Source organism: Poeciliopsis prolifica, unplaced genomic scaffold (genome assembly GCF_027474105.1).
Source record: "Poeciliopsis prolifica strain line A6 unplaced genomic scaffold, Auburn_PproV2 SCAFFOLD016, whole genome shotgun sequence".
NCBI classification, from domain to species: domain Eukaryota; kingdom Metazoa; phylum Chordata; class Actinopteri; order Cyprinodontiformes; family Poeciliidae; genus Poeciliopsis; species Poeciliopsis prolifica.
The window spans coordinates 1,345,451-1,358,040 of NW_026562391.1; the positions used below are offsets into that span (position 1 = coordinate 1,345,451).

The 12,590-nt window shown below is 39.6% G+C and overlaps 3 protein-coding genes across 4 annotated transcripts; 2 read left to right on the forward strand and 1 right to left on the reverse strand.

The window, feature by feature from the left end:
* The first annotated feature begins 5,573 nt into the window (after positions 1-5,573).
* LOC129367142 (histone H4) lies at positions 5,574-6,063 on the forward strand. Its single transcript, XM_055041435.1, has one exon. It carries the CDS (start codon positions 5,735-5,737, stop codon positions 6,044-6,046), a length of 312 nt encoding a protein of 103 aa, XP_054897410.1. The 5' UTR covers positions 5,574-5,734; the 3' UTR covers positions 6,047-6,063.
* Positions 6,064-6,654: 591 nt separating this feature from the next.
* LOC129367141 (histone H2B 1/2-like) lies at positions 6,655-7,072 on the forward strand. The gene has a single exon (XM_055041434.1). The coding sequence runs from the start codon at positions 6,664-6,666 to the stop codon at positions 7,036-7,038; it is 375 nt and encodes a 124-aa protein (XP_054897409.1). The 5' UTR covers positions 6,655-6,663; the 3' UTR covers positions 7,039-7,072.
* Positions 7,073-7,596: 524 nt separating this feature from the next.
* Positions 7,597-11,875, reverse strand: LOC129367140 (sialoadhesin-like). 2 transcript variants are annotated; one of them, XM_055041433.1, is made up of 10 exons: positions 11,506-11,875; positions 11,284-11,356; positions 10,758-11,114; positions 10,449-10,658; positions 9,456-9,716; positions 9,041-9,301; positions 8,603-8,681; positions 8,445-8,505; positions 8,099-8,274; positions 7,597-8,006 (listed from the first exon to the last, which is right to left on the reverse strand). In XM_055041433.1, the coding sequence occupies exons 2-10, from the start codon at positions 11,336-11,338 to the stop codon at positions 7,904-7,906; spliced, it is 1,563 nt and encodes a 520-aa protein (XP_054897408.1). In that variant the 5' UTR covers positions 11,339-11,356; positions 11,506-11,875; the 3' UTR covers positions 7,597-7,903. The 2 variants fall into 2 exon arrangements, with proteins under 2 accessions (XP_054897408.1, XP_054897406.1); XM_055041431.1 differs by having other exon boundaries at positions 8,445-8,508.
* Positions 11,876-12,590: the final 715 nt, after the last annotated feature.

The following is a 12,590-nucleotide window of genomic DNA, read 5'->3' on the forward strand; positions in this document are numbered from 1 at the left end:
CTCGCCAGTGGGGTCTGCTTCTGGCGCCGCGGACGCCCTCCGGACCTCCCCCGTGGGGTCTGGCTCGGGCGCTGCGGACGCCCTCCGGACCTCCCTCAACGCCTCCGCCCACGTTGTGGGTAGTTTTTCTGTTTATTCTTGGACTTTTGGACTCTTAGCCCCTCGTCTTTTCGCCCACCCTTTGTGGGTAGTTTTATGTTTCTGGACTGGCCCTCCTTCCGTCACCCCTCCGCCCTCCCTGGTTGTGTTTTTGGGCGTCTGGTAGCCGCCCTTTAAGGGGGGGGTACTGTCAGGTTCGGTGTTTTTCTGTGTTTTATTCTGTTTCTGTGTCCTGAGTTCTCCTCGTTGTCCTGTCTTCCCCTTGATTGTTCCCAGGTGTGTCTTATTCCCTTGATTACCCTCAGTGTATTTAGTCCCTCCTGTGTCCTTTGTTCCTCGTCGGGTCCTTGTCGTACTTTTGCCTTTGTCTGCCGTTTTGTGTTGTTTAGCCGCCTGTAAGACCAGTTGCTACCGGCATTGAGCCCTGGCTTCCGCTCAGCCGTGCTGCCTGGCCGCGGACTACATTATTGACGTGTTTTTGTGGATCATTTTCATTAAATTACTCGCCATTCAACTTACCTGGGTCTCTAGCGTCTGCCTCACCACCTCCACCACCACACTCTATGACATTTTGTGCACATTAGATAAAAAGTGCGTAGTTCTCATGTACAGCGAGGTTTCATCCCACATGGACAGGGTTACATTTTTTGCTGTTTGTTGTTAACCATTCATTACAGGTAATTATGTTACATTGGGTGTCAGAAATTTATGTTGTCAGATATGTTTGTCATTTGTTGTTTTTTTCAGTTCAGTTTGTCGATTTGCAGTATTTGCCAGTTTGTCTTTTCCTTATTCCTTGTTTTCATGAGGACATGACGTGACCAGCTTTGTTTTCTGTCAAACACTAGAGGTCGCTGTTAAATAGTTAAATCACAACAATCACTATACGATCACCTGTCAGGAAAATATGTTATACCTGATTGTAATGGGCTCTTTGCACCTGCCGTGCTGATGTCACAACTGCATGCGCAAATGCGGCTCTCTTTTTGCCGCTTTCAGTTACTATGATTGCTATAAAAGACAAAGTCGTACTTAAGACACAAATAAAATAATACTATGCACTTTGTTTACGTTTTCATGGATTTCCAAGCAATCGTGAATTAAGAAGACAGTGGCTTGTAAATATTCGTCTCTACCAGTTAAAGCTAACGCCGCACAACAAAGTTTGCAGCCTTCATTTCACTCCTGATCAGCTTCTTCAGCCTAAAGACAAAGACAAAGGAGCCTTCTTGTGTTATTTCCATTGAATCACTTCTGTATTTAGCCTGAAAGAGCGAGTGTTTGGGAACGAGAGAGCAGAACCAGACAGCCGAGCAACTGATCCGCCTGTACACACTGCTGTAAACACCGTCCTATTGAGCCTTTCACAAGAAGCATCCAAAAGTAATGAAACGTAATAACAAAGAGACCTTAAGCAGCACGGCCATATTTTTCTAAAAGTAATGACTCTGAACCTGACCAGTCAGCTGAACTAGAACTCAGATACCAGAGCTGCTCTACTGTTAAACTACGGGCTCGTTGTGCTTCGTCTGGCTTTGGAAGCAAAAAGCCTGAACAGTAATCTGACCTCTGCCCCACGTCATTAACAATAAATACATGTAATATACTTGGAAATAAGGTACAAACATTGTCCGTTAGAATGGATGAGAAATGTTTAGATATTTGAATAGCAGATTTTTACAAGAAAAATTGTCCGAGAATATTACCTACTAGCATAAGCTGAAGCTAACTTAAGCCACAAATTTTAAAGAAAGTAAAATTCGCCTTTGTATCTGTGAATGTATAACGAGGGGAACATCTTAAAACCTTTCTCTAGCTTACTTGTTGGGGCTTCGGATCGATGTACACAACATGATGGAGTCATGTTCTGTATGGCAGGCTACTGGAAAAAATGCCTTGGTTATAGTCGGTTTGTTTATACAGAAGTGTTTTATTTTTTCCTTCCCTAACCCCTAACCCTTTTCCCCCCTGTCTTTCTGCGCAGGCTACTTGGTTACCACAGCCATAAGAAAAATTATAAATAAACTTTCTCCGAGTACCAAATTCGCAATAACTCCTTCTGAGGACCAGCGCATCGCTGATTTTGGTACTGATTTTTTTCAGCCCTTCCCTGGCTGGGGAAGTGGTCTCAGAAAATTCTCAGGATGAATGCTTCGTCTCTGAGTATGATATTTTTGATGCTTATCTCTTCATGCCTTCCCCACGGAAACTCTAGAAAGTTGTTTCTAGACTCAAAAAATAACTTATGCTTTGACAAAAGAGGAATCAGAAGAGACCGCTGTAGAGACAGAGATTCCTGAAGAACCCACTTCCCCAGCCGATGAAATGACAGACAGAAATCACTGTCTCTGATGTTGAAGAAGAACCAACTTCCCCGGCTGGGGGAGTTAGCGATGAAAAGAAAGCAGCTGAGATTAAATCCTTAACTTCTGCTCCTCCAGAGACGGCGTTTGAAGACAGGATTAAGGAAATAGCCACCGTGAAAGAGAAGGACTCCAGGAAAGTTATTACAAAACAAACCTTGCAGGCTGGGAAAGCAAGGTTAGTTAAACGAGTTAAAAAGACATGTCAAATAGCTTGAGTGATGGCACGTTACATCTGCCTCACTTTTAATTTGCTCCGAGATCTCAGTCATCACGATATGGATGGCTATGTCAATGTACAGTGAACAAATTTGCGAAAGATGTAAGATGCAACGGGGTTTGCATGTTCTCCATGAACATGAGCGGGTTTTCTCCGGGTGCTCCGGCTTCCTCCCACAGTACAAAAAAAATTTGTGCACATTAGATAAAAACTGCGTAGTCCTCATGTAACGTCTACTTCCGTGAACTTTGTAACCGGCAGCCATCTTGGAAAGCAGTTGCTACGACAACATTAAACAAGCCACATACATAGAACTAGCTCTCCCATCCTCAGACCCTCAACATGACGTTATTGAACCTATTTATGAGAGTCAGTTCAGTGTTATGAGATTTGAAAGCCTGCCATTGCCAACCATCCTAATAGTCCATGTTAATGTTAAACATACATCAAATATTTAGCTTGTGATAAAGGCACTTTGTGATTTCTGGGCTGTTCCCTTTCTGTCTAGTTTCAGTCTGAAGTGTCACTTTGTGTCTGATGAGTAAAACTTCAATCCAGCTGAGTGTACAAGTTAGTAAGTATAGAAGCCCATTGCTGCCACTCGGTTAAAAAAATCAAATAAATTATCTCACTATAATGAGATAGTAACTCAAAATAATGAGATACTATCATCTCATTATAAAGAGAGTAAATCAAAGTAATGAGATATTACCTCATTATAATCAGATACTATCTCATTATATTGAGATAGTGATTCAAAGTAATGACATACTATCTTAATATAATGACAATTGTCAATCAAAATAATGAGATAGTATCTCAATATAATGATACTATCTCATTATAAAGATATAGTAAATCAAGGTAATGAGATATTACCTCATTATAATGAGATTATATCTCATTATAATGAGATAGTGACTCAAAGTACTAAGATAGTATCTCAATAAAATGATACTATCTCATTATAAAGAGATAATAAATCAAATTAATGACATATTACCTAATGACATATTACCATATTAATATCTAATTATAATGACATCTCATGAAATAATGAGATACAGAAAGTGCAGTCAAGGTAAATCTATTCATTTCTATGTATTCCATCTTATTTATTATTGCAAAATACTTGGCTCTTGTTCAAAACAGCACTAGATAGTGCTAATATTTGCAGTTTCTCAGTTTTCTTTCCCTTACTTGGTCAGGGAAACTGTTTCTATATGGACAGGAGTGTTACATGTTCGTTCAATGTTTTAATCATGTTATTACTAACAGATAACCATTTGTGACAGTTTTCCAACTAATCTCTTATTATTTGCAGTTGGTATTAGTTTAATAATAGTACAAATGTTATCATTAGTCTTGACATATATATGCTTTTCGGTATTTTGGCCAATCATTTTATTTACAGTGCAACAGCAAATCATAAACAAACTCTTTAGTGAAAATGTATTTATTTTGTATTCTGCCAACAAAGAACAATTAATCTTTTTGAAATTCCCCAAAATGAATCAGAAGTGCTTAAAAAGCTTGTCTTGGTGTATATTGCTCTAGTTTAAAAAATTTAAGACAAAGAAATTTGTGCCCAGTAAAACAAAAAAGACTCTTTTCATAACCTTCCACAAAAAGAAATCCAATGTGCAAGAAATACAAAAAAAATAAAAAATCAGAAAATGATTTTATTACGAATATGAATGCAGTGTAACAACTTCACCTGTCAACACAGATGTGTCTCATAAAAAGATGCAATAACAATAAACTGTTCCTATTATTGTTTGTTCTGCCTGTAAACATTCCCTATCTGTCTCATTATTTTTGAGATAATTTATTTTATTTTTTTAACACAGTGGTGGAAATGGGCTTCCATAAGTAAGTGATCATAAACACACATCAAATATGTCTCAGAAAAATTGTTTGATCTTCAGCATTACTGCAAAATTGTCATTACTTTGATTTTGGTGATGAGAGGATGTAAACTGAGGGGATGAAATCCTAATCATGAATTCATTTTTAAAAAGGAAACCTTCAATCTTCCTTCAGCATTACTGCAGACTGTAAGTAAAGCACAGACTAATCGCCAGGAGCCCAACACGTCCAGCAGCGTCTCCTCCTCTCTGCTGCTCCCTCACTGTAACAGCAGCGGCTCAAAGCTCCCTCTCACACTTTTCTCTGTGATTCGGTAGAGAAAGCGGCAGAACATGGCGAGAACCAAGCAGACCGCCCGGAAATCCACCGGAGGCAACAAACTTTCTTGGCTCTGTCCAAAATGACATCATTTCATCCTTGTGATGTAGCTATAAAACATGTTTGATGATGATTTATTTTCCTTAGTTATAAAAATATTGGCTTAATCTAAACCTTCATCTTGTTTATTGGATCTGATCTCAGTTATTTAGAGAAATGATTCCTGCCTCCATTGTTGTCACAAATCTAGTTGTTTTTATAGTAGCGGTAATTAAACCCATATTTAGAAATATTCTCTCAATCAAGAGGATTTAGTAAATCACAGCGCTGTATCTAAACTTCATTTTTCATCTAAAATCCTTGTTACATCTCAAAGCTCCTTTGGACAGTCGATCACAATAATCTTATAAATGTCTAAAGAAGCTGCAGGGATCAAGAGAAAAAGCACAGAGCAAGTTTAAATCTAATTTATTTGACAAATTAAACTTTATTATGTTGCAGTTCTCCATCAGTTCTTTATTTTTCCAGATCTTTCTACCATCACACAGGCTGCCATTAATAATCATGTGCTGCATCTATTGTCATACATCTACTATTCTGTCAGATATTTAGTTATAATTATTATCTGTCCACATGATGATATATAATGCAATAGTCATCTATTAACTTTATCATATTGAAATGAATATTTGAGAAAAACAGCAATAAATCATAATTGTCTCTCCTGATGTTGATCAGTAGGTGGCGCCAAAGGGAAGGCTCAGGTAACCCTCTCCCCTGTCTTCTAACACGTCCGCAGTCCCGCTACAAATGCTGCTGAACCCGCTACATCCTCATTACTGCAGAGAACTAGCTTAGAGTCACGATGAGCGGACGAGGCAAAGGAGGGAAAGGTTTGGGCAAAGGAGGCGCCAAGCGCCACCGCAAAGTCCTCCGAGACAACATCCAGGGAATCACCAAGCCCGCCATCCGCCGTCTGGCTCGCCGCGGGGGAGTCAAGCGGATCTCCGGCCTCATCTACGAGGAGACCCGCGGGGTGCTCAAGGTCTTCCTGGAGAACGTCATCCGTGACGCCGTGACGTACACCGAGCACGCCAAGAGGAAGACCGTCACCGCCATGGACGTGGTGTACGCTCTCAAGAGGCAGGGCCGCACTCTGTACGGCTTCGGGGGTTAAACTCACATTACAGCGAACCAAAGGCCCTTTTCAGGGCCAACAACTGCTGCTGATGGGGTCAAGGTTCTTGTTCACGTCACAAAACTCACGTTAATTCATGTTGCCTGAAAACCATGACTGAGAATTATCTGGTGCGAAGGAACCAGTTAAGAGTAACAATGTTTGCTGAACATTTATGTTAAAAGGATTTCACACTTTCTTCTTACTCTAAACATTATCTCTGTTGTACATTTTTACACCCAAAGATCAAAGTTTTCATATGAAACATGGATGTTTTCATCAACTCGCAGGTTCACAAGTTGGTTGGTTTCAAATAAAATTACTAGTTAAGAATAAAACAGAAATGTGTAGGAAATATATTTATATCGGTATAAACCCTCATACATTACAGGTTATAGAAAGTGAACGTGAGAACGTTCAGTTTCCTCCCGCCGATTTTCTTCTGTTAAATCAGGCGCAACTTTTCAACCAATCATCTTCTGGCTGAACTCAGCCCCGCCCTGCTTGCTGGCTCAGCCAATCACAGCCAGGAGGCGGTACTAGAGGAGTTTCTCTCTGTATAACAGCAGCTTCCCTCCGCTGCTGCTCACTGTTTGCTGTAAACTCGGAGAGGAAACATGCCTGAACCCGCCAAGTCTGCGCCCAAGAAGGGCTCCAAGAAAGCGGTCACCAAAACCGCCGGCAAAGGAGGCAAGAAGAAGAGAAGGACCAGGAAGGAGAGCTACGCCATCTACGTCTACAAGGTACTCAAGCAGGTCCATCCCGATACCGGCATCTCCTCCAAGGCCATGAGCATCATGAACTCCTTCGTCAACGACATCTTTGAGCGCATCGCCTCCGAGGCCTCCCGTCTGGCTCACTACAACAAGCGCTCCACCATCAGCTCCAGGGAGATCCAGACCGCTGTGCGCCTCCTGCTGCCCGGTGAGCTGGCCAAGCACGCCGTGTCTGAGGGCACCAAGGCGGTCACCAAGTACACCAGCTCCAAGTAGACCAGCTAATGCTAAAGCTAATGCTGCTACAGCTCGGACAACAACACAACGGCTCTTTTAAGAGCCACACACAACACTGGAGAGCTGAACTCCTCTGCAATGTTTCATAGTTTTAGGTGTGATAATGCAACTTATTGTAATATGGGAAGTTCACATGAGTTTCACTCGAATGTTTTAGTAACATGAACATAGTGGCCCAATCATATGCCACCAATGGTATATTGACTTTCTCTTTTAAGCAATTTATGCTTAAAATTAAAATCTTGCTAATATCTCAAATCATCCAAAACATTTAAAATGGGCCTGATCGGTCCAGTAGTTCTAACTTGACAATTCAACTTGAAATTGAAAGACTTTTAGTTGAACAATATTGAAAATATAGTAAATATGTAATAAAATATATTGACTCATATCTTCAATACAAAATTCAAAGGGTTGTAAAAATACTTGCAGCAAAAATAGTTTCTATGTTGAAACTTCCCTTCTGAAGCAGGTCTGTTCAGGCTTTTATTTTGGCGATCATGCTGATCTGTGTGTATAAAGTTGTGTATTAGTTACCAACCTGCAACACACAAATCATCTGAAAGCTGGATTAAGGTTGAACTTTATTCAAATAAAATTTAAGTTGCACATTCTGACATAATCCAATAAATTATATTATTTCTTTGTGCTGGAATAAACTGGAGTATAATAATAATACAAATGACATCAAAACTGTTTCCTTTTTCCTCAACAAGGCAATTCAAAGTCTTTACATGAATTACAGGAAATAGAAACAAAAGAAAAGAAAAGCGGGAGAAACCAAAAAGTACTTTATAACAGGATTTCTCTGGATAAACTAGTGGAGAATAAAAGTAAAAGTCATTTATAAACCACTAGGAGTTTCTCTGATGTTCCTTCCTGGTTTGTTGACTGAACTGTACAAGGCAGCTGGATCCTCCACACTGTCCTGCTGTGCAGACTCAGTTCTGCAGGAATTGTTTTCATGTTAGTAGAGATAATACACAGAACAAGAACATATCAGTTCAGATCTTATTTTTTTACATATAGAGTGTCTCACCTTGCAGCAGTTCTGGTTCTACCACAGTTAACAGAGGCGTACTCCACCATCTCTTCTTCCTTCCTCTTCTTGTGTCTCTTGGACTGAGTTGGGTTGATGTTGGAGTAAACAAGCTCTTCCTGTTTTGTTGCGAAGTGGACAACAGAGTAGGCAACATCGTCCTCTGCTGGGATCACCTGTGGACACCAGTCACATTAACCAGTAGGGGGCGCTCTGAAAGAGCTTCAGGGTAAACCCAAGTGTTTTTTTCCCCTCATCTACTTGGTGCATAATAACATTACCAATGAAGAATTCAATGAATTTATGAAAACGTTGAAAGAGCAAACAAGTCATTTTCTTCTCTCACCTGTTCACTGGGAACTTGTCCTGCTGCAGGTCTGGACTGCTGCTTCCACACTTTGGTTTTTCTGCTGGAAGGAAATTATTTCAGAAGGTGATGATGAAAAATCAAGACTATGTTAAAATAAAAAAACAACAACTCTTCAAAGTAACAGAACTGCTCACAGGATCCACAAAAAGAGGCAGATGAGAATCAGGAAAACAGCAGGAACTGCAGCAGCAGCAGCGACTTGGTTCCTTGGTGCTGAACAGATCACAGTGACAGTCAGTGTTCAGTACGCAGCAATTAGACCCATTAATTACTATTATTAAAGGCAGCGTTTCTCCTCAACATCAAACTGCTATAAACAATAGTTTCTCTTCAGGAAATCAGTCATCAGTATCTCCAGGTTCTTAACATGAGATTCATCTCCAATGTTTCACATTTCCAGACTGTTGATGATTATCAACCTGTTTTCTCCTCCCTCTCTGATTGTCTGCTGCCGTTTCTTGTCGCTCCAGCCGGTTCTGGTTCCAGGAGATTATTCTGATTCCAGTGGATCCAGTGGATCCGGATCGGTTCTGACCTTTTGAGAGTCCAACTGTGGCCTCTGTTTGACTTACCTAACACAACGTTCACAGTCACAGTGGAGTTACAGCGCCCTCTGCTGTTCTGAGCTTCACAGTAATAATTTCCTCTCTGCTTGAACATAATGTTAGTGATGGTGAAGTTTTGTCCTGAAGCTTTTGGTGCCTCCTCTCCCTCCTTGTACCAGGTGTAGTTAGCTTCTGGGTTAGCATCACTGCTGCAGCTCAGAGTCACCAGGCTGCCCTCCATGATTTCACCAGAGGGAGTCACTGACACTGAGGGAGGCCTGGGACCATCTGGAGGACAGGGCAGAAAGGTCAAAGGTGAACTGAGAGAAAGAGGTGAAGACATTAATCTGTTAAAGGGGAAGAAATTTAAATCTATCAGGGATTATTTGCTGGTGTTCCAGTAAAATACTGGTAAATTTGTAGTTAAACCAGATTGACTCACATGTGACCTGGACAGAGACGGGTCCAGATGTTTCCTCTCCCAGTTGGTTCTGAGCTGTGCAGTAATACAGTCCAGAGTCTGAGGACAGGATGGACCAGAAGACAAACTGTTGGTCTTCACTGACGATTGATTGGTTGTTCTTCTTCCTCCAGGTGTAGTTAGCTTCTGGGTTAGCATCACTGCTGCAGCTCAGAGTCACTGAACGCCCCTCAGTTATCTGACCAGAGGTCATCAGGTTAGCAGAGGTAAACGTTGGAGCATCTGGAGGAAAATATAAAACTCAGCATCATTATCATCTGGATATTTTACTGATTGCTGGAGGTCAGTAGAGTAAAGAGTATCAGGGCAGCTGCCACAGCCTTCTGGCCTCCAACACCAAACATTATGGTGGCAACAGGTGGTTTGGTTCTTGAACGCACCACCAAAATATTTATGTTTTCTTTCTTGAAAAAATATAGATGCAACAATTACTAAAAATGTTTTACAAGTTAAATGAAAAGAAAAATTAACTTGATTTGATGTTTTAAGTTCAAAAGTTGCCAAAAAAAATCATTTTACAAAAGCCTCCAGTCATGACAGGGGAAATTAGCCAAACAATAGACTTTAATTACTTCAATTAATAGGAGGGTCTACAGGTTAACAAAGTCATCTAAACTATTCCATCAATTCTAAGTTAACTTAAACATTTTCTAACTAACCATAGAAGTAAAATAAATTGATAGTAATTACAATGTACAAAATATCAACATAAATGGCCACAACAGCAGCATTAAGTCTTTATATTGTTACTCAAAAAGAAACCATTGAAAAACAATTATTCAGTAATATGGCTGCTCAAAAACGTAGTAAATGTTTAATAATCAGACATAGAAAATATATGCAAAGGTGAAAACTCTGTTTTTTATCAATAAATGTGTATCAATTGATTTGATTGAGAGTTTATTCTATGGATCATGTGGAAATATTGATAGAATAAAATGTTAATAAACTTACACACAGGGCGAGAGCGGAGATCTTCATGTCCTTTAACAGAACAAGAAAATCTGTCTCCATCTCTGACTGAGACCAGTATAGAAGAAGTCTGTTCCTCCATTTTCTTCTCCTTGTTGAACCAAACATATGAAGGAGGTTTGATTGGATCACAGCTGCTTTCACACTTCAGCTCCGTCTGCATTTCTGATCTTCTGACCTGAACTCTGAGGTCTGGATGGTTGAAGGAACAAGAACATCTCACTTTAAAATCAATCTGGAAACATGCAAATAGAAACACAAAGATTCACAACAAACACACAGATCTGTTACCTGTTACAGTCAAGATGACTCCAGGTAAACCAGTAAATGCTCCGTCTGGTTGGTTCGTTACGAACCTGAACTTGTACTCAGCTGAGTCTCTCAGATTCAGATCTTTGATTGTCAGATTGCAGCTGTTGTCTGTAAAGTTATAAATTATTCGACCATTATAGTCAGAATCCTTCTTCAGATCCACAGGGACTTGATTATTTCCTTTAGTGAACCAGAGCCTTGTTTTAACTTTTGTTGTTATTCCATGTATTTTGTACGGATATGTATAGGAACATTTTATCTTCACTGTTGATCCTGTCAAGGCACAGATCTGAGATGGATCATATTTAACTGACCAGTCAGGTTCAACTTGTCCCACTGTAACACAAATAACATCAAAAATATGAATCACATTCACAATAATAACAACTACACCTCCCACAATGCACCACTGGACATTTTAAACAGTTATTACTTCCATTAATTTGATTTGCACCAAATATTGCAGATAGTCTGTCAATTCGAGTTGATCAATGTGTTTCAGTACCTGTCATAGAGAGGAACAGGGCAACAAACCCAGTTGCTGCTGCAGAAAAACTCATCGCTGCTTCTCTCTTTAACTGTTTGGTTTCAGCAAAATGAAAATCAAACAGAAGGTTTTACATCTTTTAATCTTCCTACAATTGTTAATCATGAAAGTCTTTCAACATTAAAAGTCTCTCATTAGCTGTAATATGTTATAAAATAAAGTAATTTTCAGGCTGCTCACCTCAGGAGAAGCTGTTGTCCTGCAATGCAACGCTGCAGAGCATCACCTCTGAGGGTGGAAGTTACATTGAGGGCTTGGTTAGTTTTCCTTCCTCTTCTTATTTCTAGCTAACCGGAAAACGTGCAAACGTATATTTAACACTGCCCCTTTTCCAGTGCTGTGTATTCATTATCGTCATGATTAATTTTATTGTTTTTGTCACAAATTGTGCTTCAGTGATCAGCATTATTATGAAAAAGGGTTATAAAAGTGATCTCTGTGTGAAGTTGTCTTGATACTTATGAAGTTTTTAAATCCACTCAAGCCTTCTTTTTTACTGCTGTGGATTGAAACTAATGGGGTAAAAACAGAAGCAAAAAAAAAAAAAAGAATTTTCCCGCTTTACTGCATCTGCATGTTGTTGTTAGAAGCTTTCTGTGTTCTTGTAAATGTATTTCTGGTATTTCAAGCATTCTGTGGAGAAATGAAATGAAGAACAAGCAGTCAACAGGAAATCCTGCCTCAAACGATTAGTGTCTTTTTTAAAGTTTCTTGTCTTCCTAACCTTTCACTCAGTGAATGTGTGAGAGAAATCTGCAATATGTATGCTTTGCTCTGCAAGAGACAACATTTTATCTCAGTTTTCCCAGACTGTTTCCCTTTAAGTCAGCTATAGTTTGTACCACTATGGGCTACATGAGGGGCTTTAACGAAGGAAACAGAAACTTATACTCTACATTTAAGGACATTTACCAAACAAAAACTTCCAGGTATAGGAGTTTGATTACAAAAAGAAATATGAAGAAAGATTTACAAGCAAAAAGCAGTTAAAATACAGCAACACTTCCAACTGTCTTCAATTCCAGCAACACCAGCAAAACCTTTTTAATCAGCGTTCTAAGCTTTTATTCCAGGAAATAAACAGTAAACAATGTGATAAGCTTAAAGAACTACAGATCCTAGCAAAAACACTATCAGATTCCATAATACAGTCATTAAGATATGAAGAATAGCTAATTAGAAATACCTTTATTGTTCTAATATTTTTAAATAATCTGCGAAAACATGTTGCTTCAGAGGTTGAGACTCGTCAAAGGAAGATCGAA

Excerpts from the sequence above, each read along its gene's own strand:
- LOC129367142 (XM_055041435.1), top strand. The coding sequence starts at position 5,735 with ATGAGCGGACGAGGCAAAGGAGGGAAAGGTTTGGGCAAAGGAGGCGCC.
- LOC129367141 (XM_055041434.1), top strand. The coding sequence starts at position 6,664 with ATGCCTGAACCCGCCAAGTCTGCGCCCAAGAAGGGCTCCAAGAAAGCG.
- LOC129367140 (XM_055041431.1), bottom strand. The coding sequence starts at position 11,338 with ATGAGTTTTTCTGCAGCAGCAACTGGGTTTGTTGCCCTGTTCCTCTCT. Across the intron at positions 8,682-9,040 it reads GACTGTGAACGTTGTGTTAG|CACCAAGGAACCAAGTCGCT; the intron begins GTAAGTCAAACA and ends TGATCTGTTCAG. Across the intron at positions 8,275-8,444 it reads GACAAGTTCCCAGTGAACAG|GTGATCCCAGCAGAGGACGA; the intron begins GTGAGAGAAGAA and ends TGGTGTCCACAG.